At 51.2% G+C, this 23,439-nt stretch overlaps 1 protein-coding gene and 1 non-coding gene across 5 annotated transcripts in view; both read right to left on the bottom strand.

Annotated features, from left to right (window-relative positions):
- Positions 1–23,439, bottom strand: part of SIM2 (SIM bHLH transcription factor 2) — a 46,039-nt gene that overhangs the window by 9,914 nt on the left and 12,686 nt on the right. For 3 of the 4 annotated variants that reach the window (XM_039857501.1, XM_039857502.1, XM_039857500.1), the window contains 5 exons: positions 23,070–23,159; positions 16,994–17,102; positions 13,501–13,586; positions 11,098–11,297; positions 7,001–7,107 (listed from right to left, as the gene is read on the bottom strand). In XM_039857501.1, coding sequence (XP_039713435.1) covers positions 7,001–7,107; positions 11,098–11,297; positions 13,501–13,586; positions 16,994–17,102; positions 23,070–23,159 — 592 coding nt within the window. Of the gene's footprint in view, positions 1–7,000; positions 7,108–11,097; positions 11,298–13,500; positions 13,587–16,993; positions 17,103–22,704; positions 23,023–23,069; positions 23,160–23,439 lie in introns of those variants that run through there. The other variant, XM_039857503.1, reaches the window with a different exon arrangement.
- Positions 190–308, bottom strand: LOC120599144 (5S ribosomal RNA). Its single transcript, XR_005651808.1, has one exon. It is a non-coding gene; the product is annotated as a 5S ribosomal RNA (ribosomal RNA).

Below are 23,439 nucleotides of genomic sequence, written 5' to 3'. Positions count from 1 at the left end.
TGCTGAGGGGTGCAGATGGAAGTAGCAGGAGCCTTTACACTGCTTCTCCTTTGGGGGTTTGCCTTTGTAAACAACAAGACACGGGTTCTGGTTCTAGCTCTTTTCGAGGAGGCAACCTTTGGTTGACCTCACAGATTGCAAAGACCTTGTCAGTTTATAATCCCTTATTTTTAGTAATTTATTTTTTTACGCCTACAGCACCTGGTCTTCCTAGGTGGTCTCCCATCCAAGTACTAACCAGGCCTGACCCTGCTTAGCTTCCGAGATCAGACGGGGTCGGGCACGTTCAGGGTAGCATCGCCATAGATGCATTTTTGCATACATTGCCTCATTTTACCCCCACTACAACTGTGGGAGGTGGGCGTCACCAGGAAACTGGGGCCCACAAGGCTTGAAGACACAGTGGGGGCCCAAGCCAGGGGTTCCAACTCCCATTTCTCAGAGTGGCCACTGTGGGAGAAGGGGGAACTATAGATGGGGATGGGGGTGGGGTGGGCCAACATTTTGGGTGACTCAGCTAAACAATTTGCTTATGGCCCCCAAAGAGGTGCAACATAACCAAAGTGAGGTCCCAGCTACGGATTCCCCAAGAGGTCATTCTTTCTTCGAGAGAAATGCTTGTTAATCTCTAGCAGCGTTCGCAAAGCCGCTAGGATAATGACCGCATACTTTCCCTATATTTAATACCTCCTCGTATTTCTTACCACATTCCTGAAACCTATCTATCTGCAATCATCTTAGAGCTGGACAGTAGAAAACCAGTTTATTCCAAATATTTTATATTAGGACTCAGACAGCAGAAGTGAGGCCGATTTTATCATCTCTGACCCTTCCTGGCTCTGCGACGAGGAGGCTTAGCTCCAGAGGCCAAACGCAGATGCAGAAATTTCCTTCCTGCTTTGGTGTGACCCATGGACACAGTCAACATGTCGATCCAAGCTGAAATCCTAGACATTTAGTCATAACGTTCTTCGGTTTGCACTGGCTCCCCGTCCAATCTGTCGTCCTCACAACTAACTGTCAGAAATGATCCCAGCCTAGAGCAATATGGAGTACGGCCCTGCTTAGGTGGCGGAGGACGGGCAGCAAGATGTCCCCTAAACCATAAGTTCTTGAGGGCAGAGGCCCCACCTTTGCCATAATGTCTCCAGCATCAGGATGACCTATGACTGCGTGAAGGCCAGTGGTCATGGTTTTCCGAGGCCTCTTTGGGATGGAAGGTCTAGTTCCATACATGTGCTCTCCAGAGAGGTAGGTGGCCTTCCTGGTGCCTCCGGAACCTGGAGGCACAGCCGTGACTAGGGGACAGCCTCTGGGAGGAGAGTGATTTTGGCCTCAAGCATTATTTCTGTTTCTGTTTTGAACTTTAAGAGGTGAGAAGGACAACAAAAGTGTCTGTTAAATACTTAAATAGTGTCCCCCCAAAAAGATATGTTTTACATCCTAACCCTCCAAACCTGAGAATGTGACCCTATTTAGGCAGAGAGTCTCTGTAGATGTGATTAAGTTAAGGATGAGATCGTCCTGGATTAGAGTGGGTGCTAAATCTAACAACAAGTGTCCTTATGAGAGACAGAGGAGAAGGCACAGACACGCAGAGGGAGATGGAGGCAGAGGTTAGCGATGTGGCCACGAGCCAAGGAATGCTGGCAGCCCCCAAGAGCTGGAGGAGGCCAGGACAGACTCTTCCCTCGAGCCCCCACAGGAAGCACGGCCCTGCCAGCACCTTGACTTTGGGACTTCTGGCCTCCAGGACTGTGAGACAGACTTCTCTTGTTCTCAGCCACAAAGTTCAAGGTATTTTATGATAGCAGCTCCTGGAAACTAAACCACCCGCCATGGGAAAAAAAACGGTCAATGATTCAGTCCCTGTGCTCCTCCCGGCTCTTGTCTGCCAGGCGGGGCCTCAGAGAGAGCACAGTCGGTGAGTCTGAAGCCCCGCCACGTGTTCCTTTGGGGAGCGGGCCTCCAGCATGCTCGTGGGGCCCCACACAATGCCCCGCTCTGCGCCTGCTGCCCGCGGCAGCCGTGCCGGTGAGAAGACATGGGACGTCCCCTGGCTCTCTGAGGAGGAGTTTCCACACGGCCACATCGTGGGACATTTAAGTGACACCGACCGTGGAAGATGGACTGAGCCTGACCCTTCGAGTCCCCTTTGTCACAAGCAGAGGGACAATCTATGACTAAGAATGTCCAGAGCTGCTTCCAGGGATCAAGGCAACGTGCCCGGGATGACTTCCTGTTTCGCTGCTCATGGTCCCCGGAGCGTACAGGCTCCCACACCTTCGTCAGCAAGACCAAGCCTCGTCCGCCTCTAGACTCTGCTCAGAGAAAGCATCTAAAAAGGATCTTCAGGTAAGTTAAACTCCATCGTTCTGCCAGCAGCGGAAGCTGGCACGCCGTGTAACACCCATCACGACTCCTCACGGCGACTGGAAACGCCTTTCAAACTCATCTTCTGTTTCGAGAACTTTGTCCAGGTTCCACAGCCGTGCTATAGAGTGGTTGCAAATGGATACCCAAGCACCCACTGGTCCACAGGTAGGCTTTGTTGGTGGGATAGTGCTGTGACTTAGAATGCCTTTGACGGGTCACATGATGTCCAGTTAGCCACAAACTCTGCCACTCCCTGCAGCCCACCATACACTCACGGTACATGCCCGGCCCCGGAAGTATTTGAGTTTGTGACTCCTGTATGTCATCTGGAGCGTGTTCTCCCTGGGTCTGTACCAGCCGTCTCATAATTTTGTTATAATAGTTATTGCTTGAACTTTGGGGATCACAGATTCGGGCTTTGAAGTCTTTCTGTGGCGCTGAAATGTTCTGCTAGCTGGGCCCAGCTGTGTGCTCACGGATTCGGGCTTAGCCCACTCTGGACGGGGCCGTCCTAGAGAGCGAGATTCTCCGCTACCCAGGATGAACAGCCAGCCAGACATCACGGTTCTTCCAAACCAAGGTGTTCTCAAGACGTCTGCCCGGTGTCCCTCGACACAGATGGCTGAGTTTACCCACACCCCCAGGACCCACGGGTCCGGAGAGCACAGGCCGCTGCGGGCTCTCCCCAAGAACCAGGAGTCTCCTGAACACTTCACACAGAGCAGAGAGACAGTGGAGGTGGCCCCCAGCTGGGGCGGGGGGCGGTGTTTCTCCCAGGCCAGGTGACCGTATGGAAGGGGCTGTGCCTGCCCTGGGTCCCCCAGCCCTGGATCCCCTGGTCCTGAGCCCCCTTGCCCTGAGCCCCCTGCCCTGGGCCTGCGCTCAGCGGGGCTGCCAGTGGGGAACAGCTGGGAGGGTCAGATGTTCCCTAAAGGGTCCCATGCTCACTTTTCCTTGCAGAAGGTTCCGGGGGAAGCCCTGGCACATCCGACTTGGAGAGCTCGTCCGGGAATGCCCGGGCCCACGCCGACCAACCTGGAGGACGAGGCGCCAGCCCCCAGCTGACCTTGGGAAGCCTGCGTTCCCGGAGGCTGCGCTGCTCAGCCCTGCTTCCCCTCGTGAAGGTGCTGAATCCCCTTTCGCTAGGGGCTGTACTTTCTTCAGACCCTGGGACTCCTGCTCCCAGTTACGACAATGTCGTGAAGAATGCGTGAACACCGCCTGGCCGACGAGGCTCCCCCAGAGCCATCGCATCCTCACGCCCAGTCACGTCCGGCAGAGCCCCTCGCCCATCACCAGAGAGTCCTGGGGTTTGAACATCAGTGTGGAGCAGGCTTGGCCTTGGAAAATCAGACGGTGACCTCACTTTGGCCCTGGGTGTTGGCAGCCGTTTGCTCTGTTCCTGTGCTTGGTGACCCCATCGACTGTGAAGTCAGATGGTCTGATACCTCGTTGCAGGAGGAGGCGGCGAGGCCCGCCCTGTGGCCTTGGAGTCCTCACGGGCCCAGAGGTGTGGGTCGCCGGCCACATCCAGCCACATTCCGTTGTGAGGGATGGAAGGGAAGCAGCAAGGGCTGCCCCGTATGGCCGTGTTCTTAGGATGACCACCTGGCCAGCTCCAGATGGGACTGGATGGAAGGACTTAAGTCCCAGGTTGGCAAAGGCCACTGTTGGGGTGCAGGTGGCACCTGGGGGGCAGGAGGCTGGAAGAGGAAGCCCCTGCCCCACCACCCTCCCCTGGGGCCAGGCCCCTGAGCCCTGCTGTCAGTCACCAGAGCCCCACATGACGGGACTGAAAAGTCACATTTCGAGATGACACATCCCACGCTCCGTCTTCTGACCCGTCCTCCCCAAGCCAACCTGTCCAGTTAAAGTGTGTGAAAGGACCTGTGTCTACGACGTGGACGAGGACACGGCGACGTTAAAGAAAGTCCCCGTGATGGGCTACGCTGTGTCTCCCAACGTCCCTGAAGCCGTGACCCTCGGTACCTCAGGACAGGGCTGCGTCCGGAGACAGAGCCCTCAAAGAGCTACTTTAGGAAAGATGGGGTCAGGGTGGGTCTTCATTCCATCAGACTGCGTCTTTACAGGGAGAGGTTAGCAGGAAAGACCACGTGGGGACAAGGCGAGAAGGTGGGCGTCTACAGGCCGGGGGAGAACACTGTCTTCCCTTTATTGGAAAGTTCCAGGTCTGGAGGAGAAAGAAATGTCCAGGTGAGTGCCGTGGCTGCTCTGGGGGGGACACCTGAAGTGGTTCCGAGGCTGGAGCCGAGGCTGAGCTCTGGGAGCTCGTGGCGGGTCCTGAGGCCACACCCGCCTCCTCTGGCCTGGCAGGGTGTGCTCTGTGCCTCGGGTCCCTTAAGGTCAGAGTCACAGCCCTGTAGCAGTCATCGTCAACATTGCTTCTCCCGGTTTCCTTTGATTTACTAATTCCGGCCCCTTTGCCGAGAGAGGGCGCGCCCCCTCTGGTTTCCACACATCTGAACACCCTGCCTTTTCCGCTGTGGGTGGGACGCCCGCGTCCAGCCTTCCTTCCGCATCCGGAAGATTCCAGATTCCTAGCGAGGGAAGGAGACGCTGCCGGGCAAACGGCCGGAGACGGAATAAAAGCCCGTTCGTTGTAGGGCTGGTGAGCCCACGAGCTGGGGAAGCCTGGGGCTCCCAGGCTAAGGCCCATCGTGAGAGCAGGACAGGCGGCTCTCAGCACCCGGCTCCGCTGCGCCCTGGAGAAGCCGCTCGGAGGAGGAGGAGCACCTCGCCTGGGAAGTGGGCCCGAGAGCAGCCCAGCTCCCCACGTGGCCCAAAAGTCACAGTCGACTCGAGAAAAGCGTCCAGTCCCTGCGGGGACACAGGGGCCCGCCGCTGGTCATCCCCGTGGCCTTCGTTACGTTTCCAAAGACACACGGCGTTTGCTTCCGGGGAACGCCGGGCCGTGCGCGAGGCCGGCAGTGGCGCTCACAGCAGAGACTTCTACTCCTCAGCTCTCTCCGTGCTCAGAGGCCCAGTTTGCCACCCGGCAGCCCCGCTTTGATGAGCTCCTCCTGCGTGGAATGCAGGGGTTTGCTTTCAAGTCGCTCGCTGCTCATCATCCGCTCCCCAACATGCTCCTGCCTCAGCGGAGGGAGCTCCGAGCCCCCCAGGCCCGCTCGCTCCTCCCAGCAGTAGTGGGGGTGTCCCGTCCAGGGGCTGCGGGGGGTGTGGAGTTGGGGATGCTCATACTTGCTTACTCTCCCTTCCCCAGCCTGTCCCCCACTTCCAGACTGTTGTGGGGTACATACTGCCGCTCCACACCCACCGGGCAGATGCCTCCGCTGTCTCCCGGTCACCCTCATCACTTCAGAGCTTCGCTCCGTCCCCTCCGGTGCTCCGTCCCCTGTGGTATCTGCCCCCTCCGGTGTCTGTCCCCTCCAGTGCTCTGTCGACGTCGACAGGCTGACCCCATCCGGACACTTGGCAGCTGCTTCCCTACCAGGCTTGATCTCAAGGAGAACGAGGATGCTGATATGAAATAATGATTTAGCCACTTTTTAAAAAGGAAATAAAAAGGCCGTCAAGATGCCGAGCCTCTCTGTGCACAGAGACCTTTCCACGCTGCTGTGAATTCAGGGGAGCGGGAAGAAGCCGTCCAGGTCTGCAGCGTCCTGGTGGTCACAGGGCTAGGCCCAGAGTGACTCGGGCACGGGGCGCAGGGACGCCCTAGTAACCGCAACGCTCACCGGTCCCCGTCCACACCGACCGGCCGGGCAGGCCCTGCGGCCGCACACGGAGCAGTCTCTGGGCCTGCCGTCCCCCTGGAACGCGACACTCACGCCTCTGAGTCAGCACAGAGCACAGCGAGCACGGAGGACCCGCCCCCTGGGCGGCACTGCAGAAGGTCTGGCTCCTCCAGCCATCTGCACCTGCCAAGAAGCACCCTGGGGCCGGGGGGCGGGGACGAGGCCTTCTTCTCCTTCCCAAGCACTTGCTGCCTCAGTTTGGACTCAGGAGGGTCACTTCTTTAGGCATTTCAGTGACTAGAGCAGCCCCTCCCCCCCAATCCAAACGTTCCCCAAACTGCATCCGTTGGCAAGTCGAACGCTGTTCGTTCGCTCTTTCCACGCAGACTCCATCCCGGAAACCCCGAGCTCCCCCAGCCGCGTGGGTTCAGCCCCCAGCCCCGCCACCTCCCTGCTCTGTGACTGTGGCAAGTGGCTTAAACCCTCTGCACCTCAGCATCCTCAGCGGGAAAAGGAGAATCACGGACACGAGAAGCTCCCTCACTGGGCCGATTATAGATTTAATCACTTAAACTCGTGCCCGACAGCAGGAAGGGTCCTGTATCGGTTCGGCTGCTGTCACCGTTATTCACCACTGGTGTCCAGATGTCACAGAGACACTTAGGTTCCGAACCCGTGACCTCGGATCCGGCACCTCTGCACCGTCCCACACCTGCCAGCTTCACTGGATGTTCGCAGACGGACGGCGGGTAGCCGCGCTTAAGTCAAAGGCCACGTGGAGTCACGCCTGAGGTTTACGGTCCAAGTGCACATGATGGACGATGATCGCCCCAAACAAGGGACACCCTCCTCCCTCCTCCCCCGTGAGGTAGCCGCGGCCCAGGGCCCCGGGCGAGCACCGTACTCACGGAGGTGGTGTGCATAGCGGAGGTGGAACACGTCGCAGCCGTGCACGTGATGGTACAGCGTCTTCTCGATCAGGTCCTGCGGCTCGTACCCGGTCAGCTCGGTCACCCTGGGGGAGGACGGGGGCTCCGTGAGTCACACCGCTCTGCAGACTGCCTTTCATTTAAACTAATATTGGTTTTGCCAACTAATCAAGTGCTAAAAGGCCGGGGCTGGGGGGAATGTTGATTTTGGAAACTAAGAATGATCTTTTTTTGCAAGAAGAAAGTCTTTGAAGTCCAGCCCAGCGCAGGATGCAGCGGGCTTCTGACCGCCGGCTGGAAGAAGGTTTGGGGCGGCTTAGCATCCTACCCCTTCGCAAGGTGAAGCTTATCTGACGGCCCTTCAGAGTGAACTCAGATGCTGATATTGGAGGAAAGGTGAGAAGGAACCCACGCTCTGGGAGCTTTTGTGGGATAGTCCTGTGTGACACGTTTTAGAAATTATTGTGGTAAAATATGCATAACCTCAATGTGACCATTTTAACCATTTTCGGTGTACCCTTCGGTGGCAACGGTTCCATTCACAGGGTTGTATAAGCATCACCATGTCTGTTTCCAGAACTTTTTCATCCCCCCGGACAGAAACCGTGTCCCCGTTAAGCACTAAACCCCCGTTTCTCTCCCCCGCCACCCCGGCGACCCTCGTCTGCTTTCTGTCCCTACAACTTTTCCGTTCTAGATACTGGGTCTAAGCGGAATGATGCGGTATCCGTCCTTCCGTGTCTGGCTTCTTGCACTCAGCACAGTGTTGTCAAGGTCCATCCCCGTTGGTCGCGGTGCGTGTTGACTGTCATTGTTTCTGTGGCGAACACTATTCCGTTGTGTGTAGACGCCATATTTTGTCTGTTCATCTGATCACGGGCACTTGGGTCGTCCCCACATCTCGGCCGTTGGGTGCATGAGCCTTTACACCTCGGTCCCTCCCTGGACGCTGTTAATTAGTTGGCCTCAGAACGACACACAGCTGAGAGATTTCTACTGGCGGGAGCTGGGGACACACGGGAAACGCTTCGGCCTCATATCGGGGACGGGGGAGGATGGGTTCAGACCCCCGCACGTTCCCGGTGCTTGTGTGACGTGACCTCTCTTCATCCTCATTGAGCTCCAAGCGTGTTAATTTCCCACTTCGCCTCTTTGAAAAAAGTGGCTCTTAACATCCAAGACCACACTGTCACCGGCGTTTGGCTCACTCCATCTGTAGGTGGAAACTGCACATGGCAAGCGCACTGGGAGCCGTGCCCTTGGAGGAGGTGGCCCAAACGTCTTGGTGACAGAGAGTTAAGAACAGATGAGAGAGGAGGACAAGAAGGGACTCCAGAGGCGGCGAAGCCACAGTCAGAGTCAGCGGGGACAGAGGACGGAGGTCGGCCTGGCCTGGCAGCCCTGCCGGTCCAGATCTGAAGCGTGAGCCCGACCTCGCTCGCGCTCCCCGACGCGCCCCCGTCTGCCGCGTCCTGCGCGGGCCTCGTATTTCCCTCCGTTTGCTGCACACATTTCCATGGTGTTCGTCCAGGGCAGGAAGGAGGCGGGGGCGTGCGCAGACCAGGGCCTTTCGAGCCTCGGGGGACTCGTCTAAGGGCCACCTAGAACTTCAGGCCCCGATGGAGTCCAGCTCCGTGTGGCAGGAAAACCGAGCCGTCTGGCTCCCCCGCCAGAAGGCCAGGCATCTCCCCGGCGCGGGGATGAAAGAGGCGCCCCAGACTCTTTGGACGAACGGTTTCAGAACAACGGCCCCAAACGTGTAAATGAATCAGAAACACATGTATTAAGTTTCTCATCAAAGTCCACACGGCTTTAAAAATTAAAGGGGAAGGGAAGGGTTTGGCAGCACGCCCTCCTGGTTTTTTCCAACCCTCTAGTGTCTGACGACCTGTCAGAGGGATGTGCCAAACCCCAAACATCGCTCAGTTCACCCATCCTTAGCAAAAGCACCAGCTACAGTTTCAAAGTGAAATACCACAAAACCCCGACGAACCAAATTCCAGGTTACGCCGAGTTCAGTCGTGTCTGGGACTCTGCTGGGTGGGGCCCCCCGGCCCTCGTGACTCTGGGGCTGCTGGGCTTCGGGCCAGCCCCTCGCCGTGGCTCCTGGGTGTGGAGGTAGGAGCTGCCATCTCCCACCCCACTGGCGGCCTGCTGGCCTCCCAGCCCCTCTGTCCTCTGGCCGGGCGACCTTGTGAAGACCATCGGGCTGCAGCAGATCGAAGACCAGAGTGAGTGTGAAGGCTTCTGCAGGGCATTTCCAGCACCTTCTAGAAGACTGGAGTTCCAAAAAGCCTGAAGACTTTCTGGAAGTTTCCTGATGCTTAGCAGGAAGAGCTGCAGCGTCTTCTGTGGAGACAGGAAGTCTTCCTCAAGAGCATCCCCTTTCTATTCTACTCACTTCGGGGTACGTCCCTCACACCGTAAAGTAGAGGGACACCTGCCAGCGAGGAGGCCGCGTCCGAGCTCCCTTCAGGAGCACCCTGGCCTCCGACCTCGCCTCGCACACCCCACTCTGTTAAGTCCCCGGAGCTCAGAGCTGTGGGGACTGACCCAGCAATCGCTCGTCCGGGGAGACCCTCGTCTTCCCTCTTCTACAGAATTCCCTAGGTCCCGGGGGGTTTGCTGGAATGGCCAAAGGAAAACTGGGAGACGAAGCAAGGGAGGAACCAGTCGCACCCATCCACACGTCTACAGCAGCGACCTGCACAGCTGGCCCGTCCCTCAGCCCGTCTGGAGAGGGGTCCAGAATCCAGAAAGAATGTCCTTTCATGGCCTGTTCCCTCCGCCCACCGGCTCCTCCCCCTGCAGGAACGCAGCCCCCATCCCATCCATCCCTCAGGGGGTGACCTTCTGGGAGAATCATGGTGACCCCGTCACGTCAGCCCTTGTCATTTCTCTACCTTGAAAGGTTCTGTGGTGCATGAATGATGAACTACAGTAACCTTTGTCTTCGCCTTCCACGCCTAACCAGATAGATTTGTGTTCCTTCAATAAATGGTTAAAATGATCAATTTTATGTTATGTATATTTTACCACAAAAAAAAAGTGGAGGATGCCAAAGGAATCAATAAATCCTAGCTTCAGAACATCCAGAAACACACACACACACACACACACACACACACAATACTTACACACACACACACACACACAGAGCGTCTTTTCTGAGGAAGCTCGGCCACACACACTACAAGTCAGGAGTGGGGTCTCCAAACACTTATTCTTGTCTGTACAACTGATAAATCTTCTAAGAGGCCAGCGGGCAAAAGGACCCAAATTGCAGGTGCATCAGACTTTTATCTAATTTCATTTTTCCTAACTGCCCTGGGGGCAGCAGCGCGGGTGGGGCATGGCTATTGTTGTTGTTGTTTTTCTGCCAGATAAGAAAACAAACTTCCAAAGAGGCCCTGCAGGCCTGCGGCCTGGAGACTCTGAGGCCTGCAGCCCCACTCCAGCACAGACCTGCCCTCCAGAGCCGGCCTCACTCACTCTCTCTGAAGTCAGGTTGACAGGGATTCCCAAGTAAGAGAGGAAAAGACAGTTGGGAGAGGTAGTTCTGGGGACCTCGCCCTCCCAGCCCAGACCGGTACCCGCTGAACTCGTGGTCAGAGCCTCCCCCGAGGGAAGGCTACTTGTCTGCTTGCGGCCTCAGCCCTGGTGGCCCTCATAGCTCAAATGGCCTCCCGCCAGCCTGAGTCACACACTACTAAGTGCAGAAGACTTTTGTTTGTCTGAAAGTCCTCCCAACTTGTTGGGGATACGAGGCAGAATCCTGACGTCATGGGCCTTCAAAAGAGGTTACCTTGTGCCCACAACACATACTTCCAGTTCCTGCTCCAGTGACATGATAAAAACATGAATAGGATTTTAAGGAACGTATAAGCTGAAGAAGCTGGTGGCTCCTGGGTACTAAGGCTGATACTAATTCTTTCAGTTCATGACTGGGCGTCACTAAGTCCCTTTCTAACTCACGTGCTTCCTGTGACTTAATACTCATTACCTCTTGGCTTAACAGTGTAGCTTTCAGGGGCCAGTTTCCACCATCAGCATCTTCCAGCAGGTACCTAACTCACCTGGAATCCAGGAATATCAGCTTCAGGTCGAGGCTGGCCCTGAACATGAACATGTTACTGTGCAGCTTGATCTCGGTGATGGCGCTAGGCGGCAGCGACTGGCCCACGGCCACGAGCCCCACGATCTGGTAACATGAGTCGTACAGCGACATGTCCAGCATGTACTGCCTGATCTTCAGGTAGCCGCTGCAGTGGATGACCTGGGGGAAGCAGAGGGCAGGGTCGGCCACCGGAGGCCCAGGGGTTACACGGGCGCCCACTCCTCCCGGCTCTGAGCTTGCTCATTTCCTTGAACTTGCTGGACTAACCCCCAGCCCAGCCTCCACTGAGCTGCACAGCCGAACGCCCGATTCACTGCTCAGAAGACAGGAAACTGCGGATCTTTCTTAGAAACCACTATCATAATAGAATATGGGGATGTCTTACCCACTGGCTGTGCTCAAGTTAAGGCTCTCCAATATGTAACGGAGTTATACATAAGTAACTCATTGCCAAGTTGCAGTTAGATGGCACAGCAGAAGCATTTTAGGGAGGTGACCATTTGTCCCATAATGTTCACTTCAGTAACTGTAATGCTTATCTTCCAACGGGATTAACTTGACCTATTAACTTGACCTTGACATCACTGGACTAGCTATATCCATCGCTCCAAGAAGTTCAAAATTTCTTCAATGGCATCAAAAAGTTTCATTTTTAATGCATTTTTATTTTGTTTTGTTTTATTTTATTATTTATTTATAATTCAAGATTGTATCTCCCTGTAATAAGGAACAAGCCAGAGTAGCTACACAGAGACATTTCTAGTCATTACAGCCAAAAATCATGCACGAGAAACTGGATAGCGTTGAGGCTCAGGATTGGAAGCACTTATACAAGTCATAGTCGGTAAACTCTGGCACGAGTCACACACGTAACAGCAGTGACCGACACCTAAAATCGTAAAGGCTCTTTTCAAAAGCATTCCTCCTGAACGTACTCACAGTCTTCAGAGCTGGAACCCATCTTTAAATCCTTCTAGTCTATTCTCCCATTTTACTGACGAGGAAACTGAGGATGAGCTGGGTGACATGCTTTGCTGACAATTAGACAGTTAATAAGTGGCAAAAACAATTCAAGACCCGTCTCCAGGAGAATGTCTATTGGGTGCAGGATGGTACTGGGGCATCTCCACCCCTGGCCTAAAAAGGCTTAGAGACTGGACAGCAAATAAGAAATGCATCCTCCGAACTGTAAAACAGAGCAAGGTCAAGTCCGAGGGAGGAGCTCCGAGTGGGACCGACACAGCCGCTGGGATGGGAGGGAGAGGCCGAGCCCCCCCAGGGGCCTCCCGCCAGCGTGCCCACGGGCACGAGACCGCCCGGCAACACGGAAGGGGGTCGGAGCCCAACGGACCCGCATTCCGGAGAGAGAGGGCAAAGTGGAGGCGGCGCAAAGCTGCCCCCTTTCTCTTCGCCCACATCCCTCCCATCCTAACGTGCAAATACCTCTGCCCCAAGGCCCCCATCTGCCTCCAGCTCCAGCATGAGGGGTTATAAGGCGGGAGAAACAGCCACTGCAGACAGCTGGGGGTGGGGGGGCCGCTCCAGAGGGGCTCTCCTTCTGGGACAGGTGGGGTACCCAGCTCAGGCTTCGCCAAACCTGCCCTGCAGTCTGATGTCCAGGCCCAGTACTGCCCGTGGCTCTGTAAGTGACCTACTCCTGGATCCTGGGGTGAGCCAGAGCACACGGCCATGTCTGGCAGAGAGATCCAGCCAGGGAGGCGCGAGGGCTGGGCTCAGGGACCCCGGCTATGCCCCCGAGACTGCCTGCCCTTCTGCCGGTCCCTTCTCCCTTCTCGGCTGATGTCCTGGAGACAGAATGGGGCTGATGACGCTCCCCTCAAGGGGCTGCTATGGCCGTCAGTTAAATTAGATGGGATGCAGCAGACGAAAGCTCTGCCTTGCACCCGGAAAGGGCTGCGTTCCCGCTATCGCGCACATCACCGTGAGCACTGGATCTGGCTGGGCATTCGGAGGCTAAGAGCGACATTTCTGGGCTGACTGCTGGCTGCTGGCCCAGCATCCTGACCTGGAAGACGGGTCTCAGTGACTCCAGGGGCGGCTGTTCCGGTGGGACTGACCTGTGCGTAAAGTAAAACCTACGGGCGCCGAGGTCGAATTCTACGCTCAGCCACGTTTATTCCTGGTCTCGTAGGACAAATCCAGTCCTCCTGGGAGATGCCAGCTCCCACACCTATCTCGTAAGCAGCCATGAGCAGAGTCCCTCGAAAGTGCTACGCTGGGCAGTGTGAGATGTTTGGGTCCCTGTGCCCCGTCTGCAGATGCTGTGTGTGTGGTGAGCTGTACAACAGTGAGGACCCAGCACCGCCTCTCCCTTCCCCCCACCTGCCGTGCCCCTACATACCTTGTATCCACTGCACGTCAGGCCCGCGTTTCTCTTTGCCAAAACACACTTCATTCGAAGGAAGAAGGACCTCTCTATCTCATACTCTGAAAGCAGGAGCGAGGTTAGATCAGCCAGCTGTCCCACGATGCTGTCCCCATTTTTATCTCAACAATATCAATAATCCTGCAGCCAGCGGCCGCCTCCCAGCAGCCCAGGTCCTGACCCAGCGCGCTTCTGCCTGTGGCCCCGCCTGGGTGCGGTGGGGAGGGGAAGCTTCCACGCCCTCCAGGGGAAAGCAGCCCCAAAACACGGCAAGAACTTGGGAGGTGCCACCCTGGGGTCAAGGTCAGGACTGTATGCGCAGTGGGCCCGGTGGCCCCCGTGGCGGTGGCCGCAGAGAGGCCTGGTACCAGGAGAATGGCCTTGACCAGCCCTAGAGCGATGCCTGAGCCCGCCAGGAGGGCCCTGAAGCGTCTGACCTCCCACAGGGTGGCAGATACCGAGGAGAGGTCACACACGCGTAACCCCTTTCCCTGGCAGAGGGAGCCCGCCCCAGGGGGCCTTCTGCCAGCGTGCCCACGGGCACGAGACTGCCCAGCAACATGGAAGGGGGACGGAGACCAACAGGCCCGCTCAGCCTGGACGGACCACACCCTCCTCTCTCGAGGGCTGTCCCCTCCCCGCTTGCTCTTTCTTGGGGGAGGCGGCGGGGGGCGGCCAAAGCCTTTCTTTGGTTCCTCTTGCAGGCCTCACACGCTGCAAAGGCAAATGAGTCCCCTAAGGAAACACCCTCTGCTTTAGTGAGTGACACCAGCTCTCTGGGGCACAAATGGCAAAGTGTCTGTGCCCCTGATAAGGGAGAGGTCGCTCTACTCTAAATAAACAGCCATTTGGCAGTGGTTAAAAAATTAATTTTTAAAGAAAGGTGACCACTAGGACTGGAAGCACGGCCTCCCGCCCCTCCCTGGGGGCACTGCCTGGTGGGGGTGAGGGGGGGTGGCCTCGGACGCTCCTTCTTCCCTGGCTGAGGAGGCTGCTGTCTTCACCGCAAACCTCGGCAGTGGGCTGGGTCCCTTTTGACCTGCCCGCCGCCTGTCTGCACCAGTTCCAGATAAGCATGCTCAGGTCTCAGGAATGTCACCCAGAAACCAACGAACAAGTTTTGGGGAGAGCTCATGCCTTACTCAACTGCCATAAAGCAACAGGGCCGGTTCCGACACAGAAAGCCAGCTGTGCAGACGCGACGTCGGAGAGAAGCTGGGCCCGCGGGGACCTCCAACGCTGTGTTCGCGACTGGCTGGGGAAGTGACCGGCGGCCACCCCACCGCCCCCGGACACCGCCCCTGGACCTTTTGCTTCTCCTCTTGTACACTTGCTGCCCCTCAGACTTGAGCCCCATGGAAACGGGGGTTGGGGGTGGGGGAGGGGCCGGTGAGAGTCCCAAGATTCATTTGCTGTCACTTTCTAAACACCCTTTTAACGCTATGCCATGGACAGGCAGATGATGCCAGGGCTAGGAGGAGAAAGCCCACTCCTACACAATTCTTTAGACAGCAACAACGCAATGCTCCGAGGAATTCTCTTTGCCCAGCTTTAAACGACCCCACCGTGAAAAAAATTAGATTCAAGTGAGATGTTCTCTCCTGGCTCTCATTCCGTTAGAAATGATGTCTTCAAAGTCTTTGTCTCACTAGGGAATTTTGGCCAAGTTAGGATGCCATCGTCCAAAGCAGACAAGGGACCCTTGGTCGACATGCTGGTATCTTTGACCTGACAGAGGGGGTTGGTTGCAAGGCCAGGCCTCCGGGAATAAGTCTGTGTCTTCCGAGCGTGTAGCACGATGGTCACTTAAGGAGCCGTCTGTGTCAAGACGTGCTTCACATCCTCCACTGAGCAGTCATGCCACATCTGTCCGAACACAATGCTTCCCGCAGCAGGGGCCCAATCGACATGTATTAAATGACAGGATGGGACAGTTGGAGGAGGGTCTCGTCCCCAGATGGAGCCAGGCCAGGGAGATGACCTGCCTCCACCTAACCAGGGCTTCTTAGCCAATCTGTGCCAGGGCACAAAACCTGCAGATCCCCACTCAGAATAACATTTTTGAAAGTGCATAAAACAAAATATCGAAGATTACAAATAGATGCGTTACAAATGTATCGAAAAAGTTATCAAAATATTAAGGCAAGTGGTGACGTGGTTACAAATGTGCTGCTTTATTAACACATTAAATAATGAGATCTAGTAGCAGATCTCATAACTCGAATTTCGGGTTAGTGAAGGTATTAGTGACAGTACCTGGCTTTTCGCCTACAACCTATAAACAAAGAAAATGCTAAATTTTCACTAGAGGGATGAAATGCAATTTTCCCCCTGAAGTTTCGCAGACCCCAAGTTCTATTCTTGGACCCTTTGGTTCAGGATCCCAGGTCTAACCATCAGCAGAACAAAGAGGCGAACAACCGAATAGGAAAAGATGCTTGCAAACAACACCTCCAATCCCGGGCTAATATCCAAAACATATAAAAGACTCATGCAACTAAAGAACAAAAAAACAAATAAGTCAATTAAAAAATGGGCAGAGAACCTGAACAGACATTTCTCCTAAGAAAACATACAAACAGCCAACAGATATATAATAAGATGCTCAACTTTACTAGCTATTAGAGAGATGCACATCTAAACCACGTGAGATACCACCTCACACCTGTTGGAATGGCTGTCATCAACAGGACAAGTAACGAGTGTTGGAGCAGCACTATTCACAGTGGCCAAGACATGAAAACAACCGAGTGCCCTTCGATAGATGACTGGATAGAGAAGAGGTGGCACATATACACAATGGAATATGACTCAGCCATCTGAAAAGATGAAATGCTGCCATTTGCAACGATGTGGATGGATCTTGAGAATATCATGCTAAGCAAAATAAATCTGGTGGAAAAAGTCAAAAACCATATGATTTCGCTCATAAGTGGGTTATAAAACTGAAAGCAACCAACAAACAAGACAAACAAACCAAAACGCAGGGACACAGACAACAGTTTAACAGTGACCACAGGGAAAGGGAGGAGCGGGGAGGTAGATGCGGGTAAAAGGGGATCCAATAATATGGTGACAGACGGAGACTGGACTTTGGGTGGTGAACGTGCAATGCAACATACACATGACATACTATTGAATTGTACACTTGCAACCAATAAAAAAATAAAAAATAAAAAAGCCCAAGCCTAGACCTGTGTCTCTGGAACACCAAACCAAGAGCACATCGGAGGGGAGCCTCTGACACTTATCCCCCACCCAGCACCCATCACAGCCTCTCGCACCTGACGGGGATCGGCAGTATTGCTTTAAAGGACGTGGCGGGTGTTGGGTGTCTGCTTGGGGCTCTGGCTGGGCAGCCCTTTGTCACACTTCCATGGGCAGTGTGGGAGGCAACACCCTCGGGCCATGTGCGAGAGCATCGCCTTGTTTTCGTTCTGCTCTCTTTTCATCTGGAGGAAATACATACCTTGGAGCAGGTGATGGTGAAGAGGCTGGTGGGCCGCGAGGACGGCCGTCATCTCGTCGTGGTCAGAGGGGTGGATGTACTCGTAAATGCTGTTGCCTGTAAGCTCCACCTGCCACAGACAGGAAGAGAGGGGAGGGGTCAGGAAGCCTTCCTGGGGTGCCCGGGGCTGGGGGTGGGGTCATAGGGAGGCCCCCTGCCAGGAACAGGACTTCTGTCTCCACTGACAACTGCACTTTCTCCAAGCTCAGAAACATGTGTCTTTCCTCAAACAGCACCCTGAAGCGTCTCTCACACTTTCCAGCAAGGCCAGAGAGCGAGGGTCAGTCCTGGGCTGGAAAGCCAAGGATGGTGGAAGTGGGTGACCCTAATGGCCTGGGCAGCGTCCTTCATACAGGAGACACACTGTGAAACTCGCGCTCTGTGCCTCCTGAGGGGACTGGCTGGCTGGGAGGCGAGCCACCACGCCCAGACTCCACTGCACTCAAGAAGAACTTGCAGGCCACAAAGGCCCTTCCTCCTGGCAGCTCTGCCCCTCAGGGACTGCCACACCTCTTCCACGTGGCCACAATGCGTCTCTGGCCTTCCTACCTTCCTAGTCCAGGGTGGCTGTGCTGAGCCCATGGCTCCCGCCCATGGGTGCAGCTGAATGGCTACGTGACCTGATGGGCTGGGGCTCACACCAGAGAGCAATGTGACCCTGTGTTCGGACACCACCTACTTCCAGACACACCCCACAGAGGACACCTCAACAGGCCTGCAGCCCCGACGTGCCACCTCACGCAATGGGACGACCCCAGCCAGAGGGTCTAACGGAGAATTCCTCCACTGTTTCAAATTAGCATCAAGGCCATCAGCTCTTAGCTTGGGACCAAGGGGCCATGCAGAGGTGAAGGAATTTATCCCTCTTCGGAGCCAGTTCTTCCAACTCGTTAAGATGGACGAGTTGCCTTTTTAGTCAGAACGAATAACGTTTCTGGCCAGCTAAGTAATCTTGTCCCTAAAAACGGCGTTCGCTGTTCTATGTTCTGCATTATTCATAGAGTGTCTCTCTCTAATACTATGCAAACAGAGCGGTGCAGAGTATCCCATTACAGAAATGCCCTCTACCCACCGCCCAAACCTGGCACTAGAAAACCGGGCGCTTTTCTAATGACTCAAATGGATTTTTGCCTAGATAAAAAAGTGATGACAAGATTTCATTAAAAAAATAAGTAACAAACACTAAACATTCTCTTTCAAGTCATTGCTGTTAATCCTTACAAAGTTTAAATAAAACCAGCAACATTTAAGTCAGCCATTCGGGACAGGACAATTTCTTTTTTTTTCTCGAGGGCAGCCAAACAGATTCCTTGTGAAGCTCTGTCAGGTGGAGAGTGACAAAAGCTGATAAATACGGGAGCTCTTTTTTAAATCGATTCGCAATTTCGACGACTTATTTTAAAAATGAAAAATAACAAAATAGAATTTTTATGTGTGTTGGCTTATCATTTCTTCCTTAATATAATTTTTAGGGAAAAGAGATAATTCTGATTTGCTTCAAGTTCTTCTTTTTTTTTTTTTAATTCACTGACGTCTTTTTAGAGAAATAGCTTCATATACTTGCAAACAGACTTACTTCTGTTCTTATAGGGATTCCATTTGTGTCGTGATCCTAAAGTAGCTTCATGTGTTTTCAAAGGTCCTATTTTCATCTCATGCGCTCAGAGAATGAAGATTGAAGGTCCATGAATCACAGCCTTGATTTTCTGAATCTTTAGCTTAATTATAAAACTCAAAGGCCGTCTAGGAAGTGAAATAGTCTTCCAACAACAGAAATGTTTTTAAAGAACAAATTTTGGAATGATAAAACGGTGCTGACCTTGACTCAAAATTATGGTCAACATGGTGTTTCCTGTATTTACATATCTATTCGTGCTTTTGAATGCTGAAAGAAATGTGGCTATCTCAAAAAAAAAATTGTGGTCATGGCTCTAAAACTCCTCAGGTCTCATACATCAGCCTTATTAAAACAGGCCCTCGATGCGATATTTTAGTATTAGTAAAACCCTGGTAACTACAAAATGAATTGCTTTCCTACTAAGAGCGTTTTTATGTTTTTCTGAATCGTTTTTCTTCCTGCCAAGAAAACTACACAGGATAAATACAGCACTAAATGAATACATTCTGGGTCGGAACGGGGAGTCACCCAGTGCTCTGAAAACGCACATTACTCTGCTTTGGGTGTTTCGCTGACTATGGTAAATTAAGCATTTTAAAATAAGATGGTTTGGGTTTCAGGGTTCGAGTTATGTCAACAAACATGAAACGCTATCCTTTCTCTTTGTTTCAAAAGTGAAAGGATTAGGTCTTATGGCCCCAAACAACACCGTGTTGTTTTACAGTTGTGCTTCTGCTATGATCTCCAGTATGTCGTTTTCCTCTCTGTGTCTCACGATGAGCTATTTCATACATATCTATATTTACTGGAAAATGTAGATTAGTTACCTAGATGCTATATAATGTATGCAACTTTGGTAAGGAAATTTAAACCACAAGGATACTTAAAAATGTCTTAGGAAATACACAGCAGGTAGACAGAGCTTCATTCTTCTTCAAATATAAGTAAGTTTAATTGTATTAACCAAAAAACCCATGAAAATAAATCATTTAATAAACTCGCATGGATAAAGAGTGCTTCCCCAACTCTACCTCTTCCAAATAGAAATTTGTCTATACGAATTATTATGTATTACGTACATGTGTTTACGACAAACAAAATTTCCAAGCCAGACACTTGACCCTATTTCCCAACACTTGAACTGTGGCTTGAGACAACTTGCATTTTGTGGTCGTCTGTCATTTTTCTGATACAACAGTTTGACATCAAGGATCTCTCATCGAAAAGCAAACATAAATGAACTCTACGTATAAAATAGACTTCTTGTTCCAACGCTTATTTTTTTTAAGGTTAAAAAAGGCTTTGAATTAAGATGGGCTTATAACACATAATCTTTTTTTTACACTCGCTAATAGATAATTCAGATAGTTATTTAGATATTTCAGGTTTAAAAAAACACTCGTTTGCTGTGACTTATCACACAATCATGACAAATCTAGAAAGGGGCTTATGTTTCCTAGGAGCCGCTAACATAGAGTTTAACCCTGAATTAATGTGAAAGATGTCATTACTTAATGAGATAATGTCATTGAGCGTAACTGAAAGTTCTTGGAACACTGAAGGGCGCTACGTAAATATAAGCTATGACTAGTATCGTTATTCATCAGAAAACTTGTTTTAACGGTTAGTCTAACTATTGGGTAAAATTTTATTAACATTTTTATCTCTTGTGATTTAAAAAATCTTTGGGCTTATTTTAATAAAGGTTTCATGTTTGATATATTTGCCTGACTTTTGACTACTAATAAAAATAATCTAAAAGGTGCAAAATTTTTTTTTTAAAGAGAAGTTGGGTATTTGACATCCTTTTCAATACTTTATTTTACTATTTAAGTAACAAAGACAGAAAAAAATACACATTGTGATTCTGCCTAGATTTCCTTCTGTGGGGTTAATCGTGCACAGGAAGCAGGCTTGAGGGAAAAGTTTGTTGTTGTTTATTTAAACAGTCCACCATGGAACTCCCCAGACTCTAACCAGGGCTCAAGTCTGCATCTAAGTGTTTTTGTAACTGAGGACTGATACTAAGACAATCCTGCCAATAGATCAGAAAAAAAAAATCAGTCTTTCTGCACAGTTTGACTTATCTTTTTTTTTTCTTAATTGACACTTCTGGCAACATATAGACGAAAGGCATCTCTGTAACTTTCTTGGTAGTGTATAATGCCCTCCCCTTTCAAAATTATGATACGAAGTTTTCTTTCTGCATTATGACCAAAATTTTGAAATACAATTTTAATTATGATTCTGCTTAGATTTCCTTTTGTGGAGTTAATCATGAAGAAGAGGCATAGTTGTCACCTCTCCGATATTTTGGTTGCTCTTATTAAAGATAAAAATGACAGAGAGAGAGAGAGACATGGGATGCTAGCCTGAGCAGCCTGACAGAATGAACTGGAATGTCCTGCTGTGCGTGCAGTGCCTTCAGAAGTGCCAGGACATTCCAAATGACTAAGAGCCCTCACTATGTGTGCCAACCAAAGGACGCTATTTGAAGCAACTTTTGTGCTATTTGTAGGACAATACTAATGAAACTGTGGTGATGCCTGGCTTTTGTGTAGCTCCCTATAGTTTATAAATTACATAAAATGGGCACTTTGATTTGCTTCTTATCAAGATCTTGAAAGAGAAATAGAGTAGGCATTCTTTTTTATTAAAGTTATAGTTCAGGGAGTTTATGTACCTACCCTATCAGACAAGGAAGACCATATAACCGAATGTATTTCCCTTTTTGCTTTGACTGCTAGGAAGCTCAGCTCTAAATTTAATATCGCATAACAGTGACGTCCCCTATTCTTAAATATGTTTGACCAGTCATTTAAAAAAGTATGTGAAATGTTTTGTCGTGTTTGGAACATTACTATAAGATCTATCAAAGGCTTTATAAATTATGATTGAAAATTAAGTAATCTGATCAAGGTCAATCAGCCATAGACCAAGTCGGGAGTAGAAACCAGGCTGGGTACAACGAAAGGGTCTGAAATAATTCTAAATAGGGTCAGGTGGAAATGCAAAGAATAATAACTTTGGAAAATATGTAAAAAATACTAATTTTTATGTTCCCAACAGTATTTCCCAATCTATAAGCACAGTAATCCCTTGGGTCACATAGGTGTAAAAGCCAAGCCTTAGGTAAATCTTATCTGGGAGACCTGGTTTCATAAAAGAAAAGAGGAAGACAGAAGAAAACACCAAACAATCTAAATATGAGATTCACTTTAAAGGACTTTACACCAGAAACACATAGGCACAGGGATTAGGATATACACACATTGGAAGAAAAGGTTGTAAACAAATAGCAAGTTTAAAAAACATACAGGCAGAAAAAGAAAAGGAATACATCAGATGCAGGTTTCCAAATTGGTAACATTGTTTTTCAATGAGAAGACCCAAGCCACATTAATTGGCATGTTTTGCTTTGGCTTAACTGCATGAGGAGGCTGGTGCAATACAGATTATTCACGCGCCTCCTGGGAGCCCATTTCCTGTATCTAATTAATCCTAGTGTGATATAAAAGGTGCACTCTGATAATTCACGATGTAAAGAAACGCTTAGTTCCTATATGTATAAAAATGTGACTTTTAGAACCACGACCCACACTTGTTAAATCAGAAATGTGAATGGCAAAAATCAGTTAGGCTCCCCACATCTGGACCCACCAGCCACCGGCCACGGGCCCAGACTACAGCCAAATTCTCCAGCAAACCTTCGGCTGGACCAAGACAGATAAAGCCAAGTGCACTTCTTTCCTCTAGAGGATAAACCCTTTTTGAGAAAATGGTTCCAGAAAAATCAGTAACATTTACATGTTCTAAAGAAACCAAGACCTTGCTGTGCAAAACAGTAGTAAACTGAATTTTATGAGTTTCTATCACAAGCATATAAAATGCTTTACTGAAACGACCACTGAACTGGAAAAACTCAGGAAAAATTACCCTGAATTCCATGTGAACACTCATAAATCTACCCCCCACCCCCTTCTCTCTCCCCAAAGCACATTCTGCACAAAATCCACGTTCTACACCAGCTTCCCTCTGGCTTCCACAGCGACTCACAATACCACGTGCAGGCCAGCAAGTGTGGACTGAAAAATCTCCCTTTGTGAAGCTCTTGTTAGTAGCCGAGTGCCGTTACCGTATAAGCAGAGTCTAGTCTATCGAATGAAATCTCGGAACATGGCTGACGGTTGCAAAGATACACTGGTCATTAGTCCCAGAGGAAAAAGAAAGTGAAATAGTGAAATGCAACCCGGAGAGAAAAGCCCTGCGGGATGCTCTGAGAAGAGGAGTTTGCAGTTTGGGATTATGTTCACGCGCAAAGGCAGATGCTCGGACAGACTCGTTTTCAAGTTGGGTACGGCCGCCAAGCTCTGCCAACCCTGAATACTTCGGTTGCACATAAAATTAGGTACAGCTTACCTGGGACAAGCCTAAATGTACGGAGGCTGTTTCCGATATATACATGATTTTGCCATCAGATGCTACCACAAAAACAAATCCATCCAAAGTCTGGAAAAGAAAAAAGTGTCAGGGTGAGGAAAGATAGTTATATGGAGAGTTAAATCTCATCCTCGTACTGCCACTGGGATAGAGGAATGTATGAAATATTATCATCGGCATATATTTATCGAATGCAAAAAAACAAAACAAAAAAACCCACCAGGGTTCGGGGCCATAAGGATTTAAGTTACAACATTCAAGGTTTAGTTCCCGCACCAGACTCTCAAATGCTTTTAAAACACTTTAAAAACAGCCTTACATACACATCACAAAAGTCATGTAAAACATT

Source organism: Pteropus medius, unplaced genomic scaffold (genome assembly GCF_902729225.1).
Source record: "Pteropus medius unplaced genomic scaffold, Ma_sr-lr_union100, whole genome shotgun sequence".
NCBI lineage: Eukaryota > Metazoa > Chordata > Mammalia > Chiroptera > Pteropodidae > Pteropus > Pteropus medius.
Note: the sequence above shows the minus strand (reverse complement) of the source record. Positions and strands in the feature narration are given on the sequence as shown.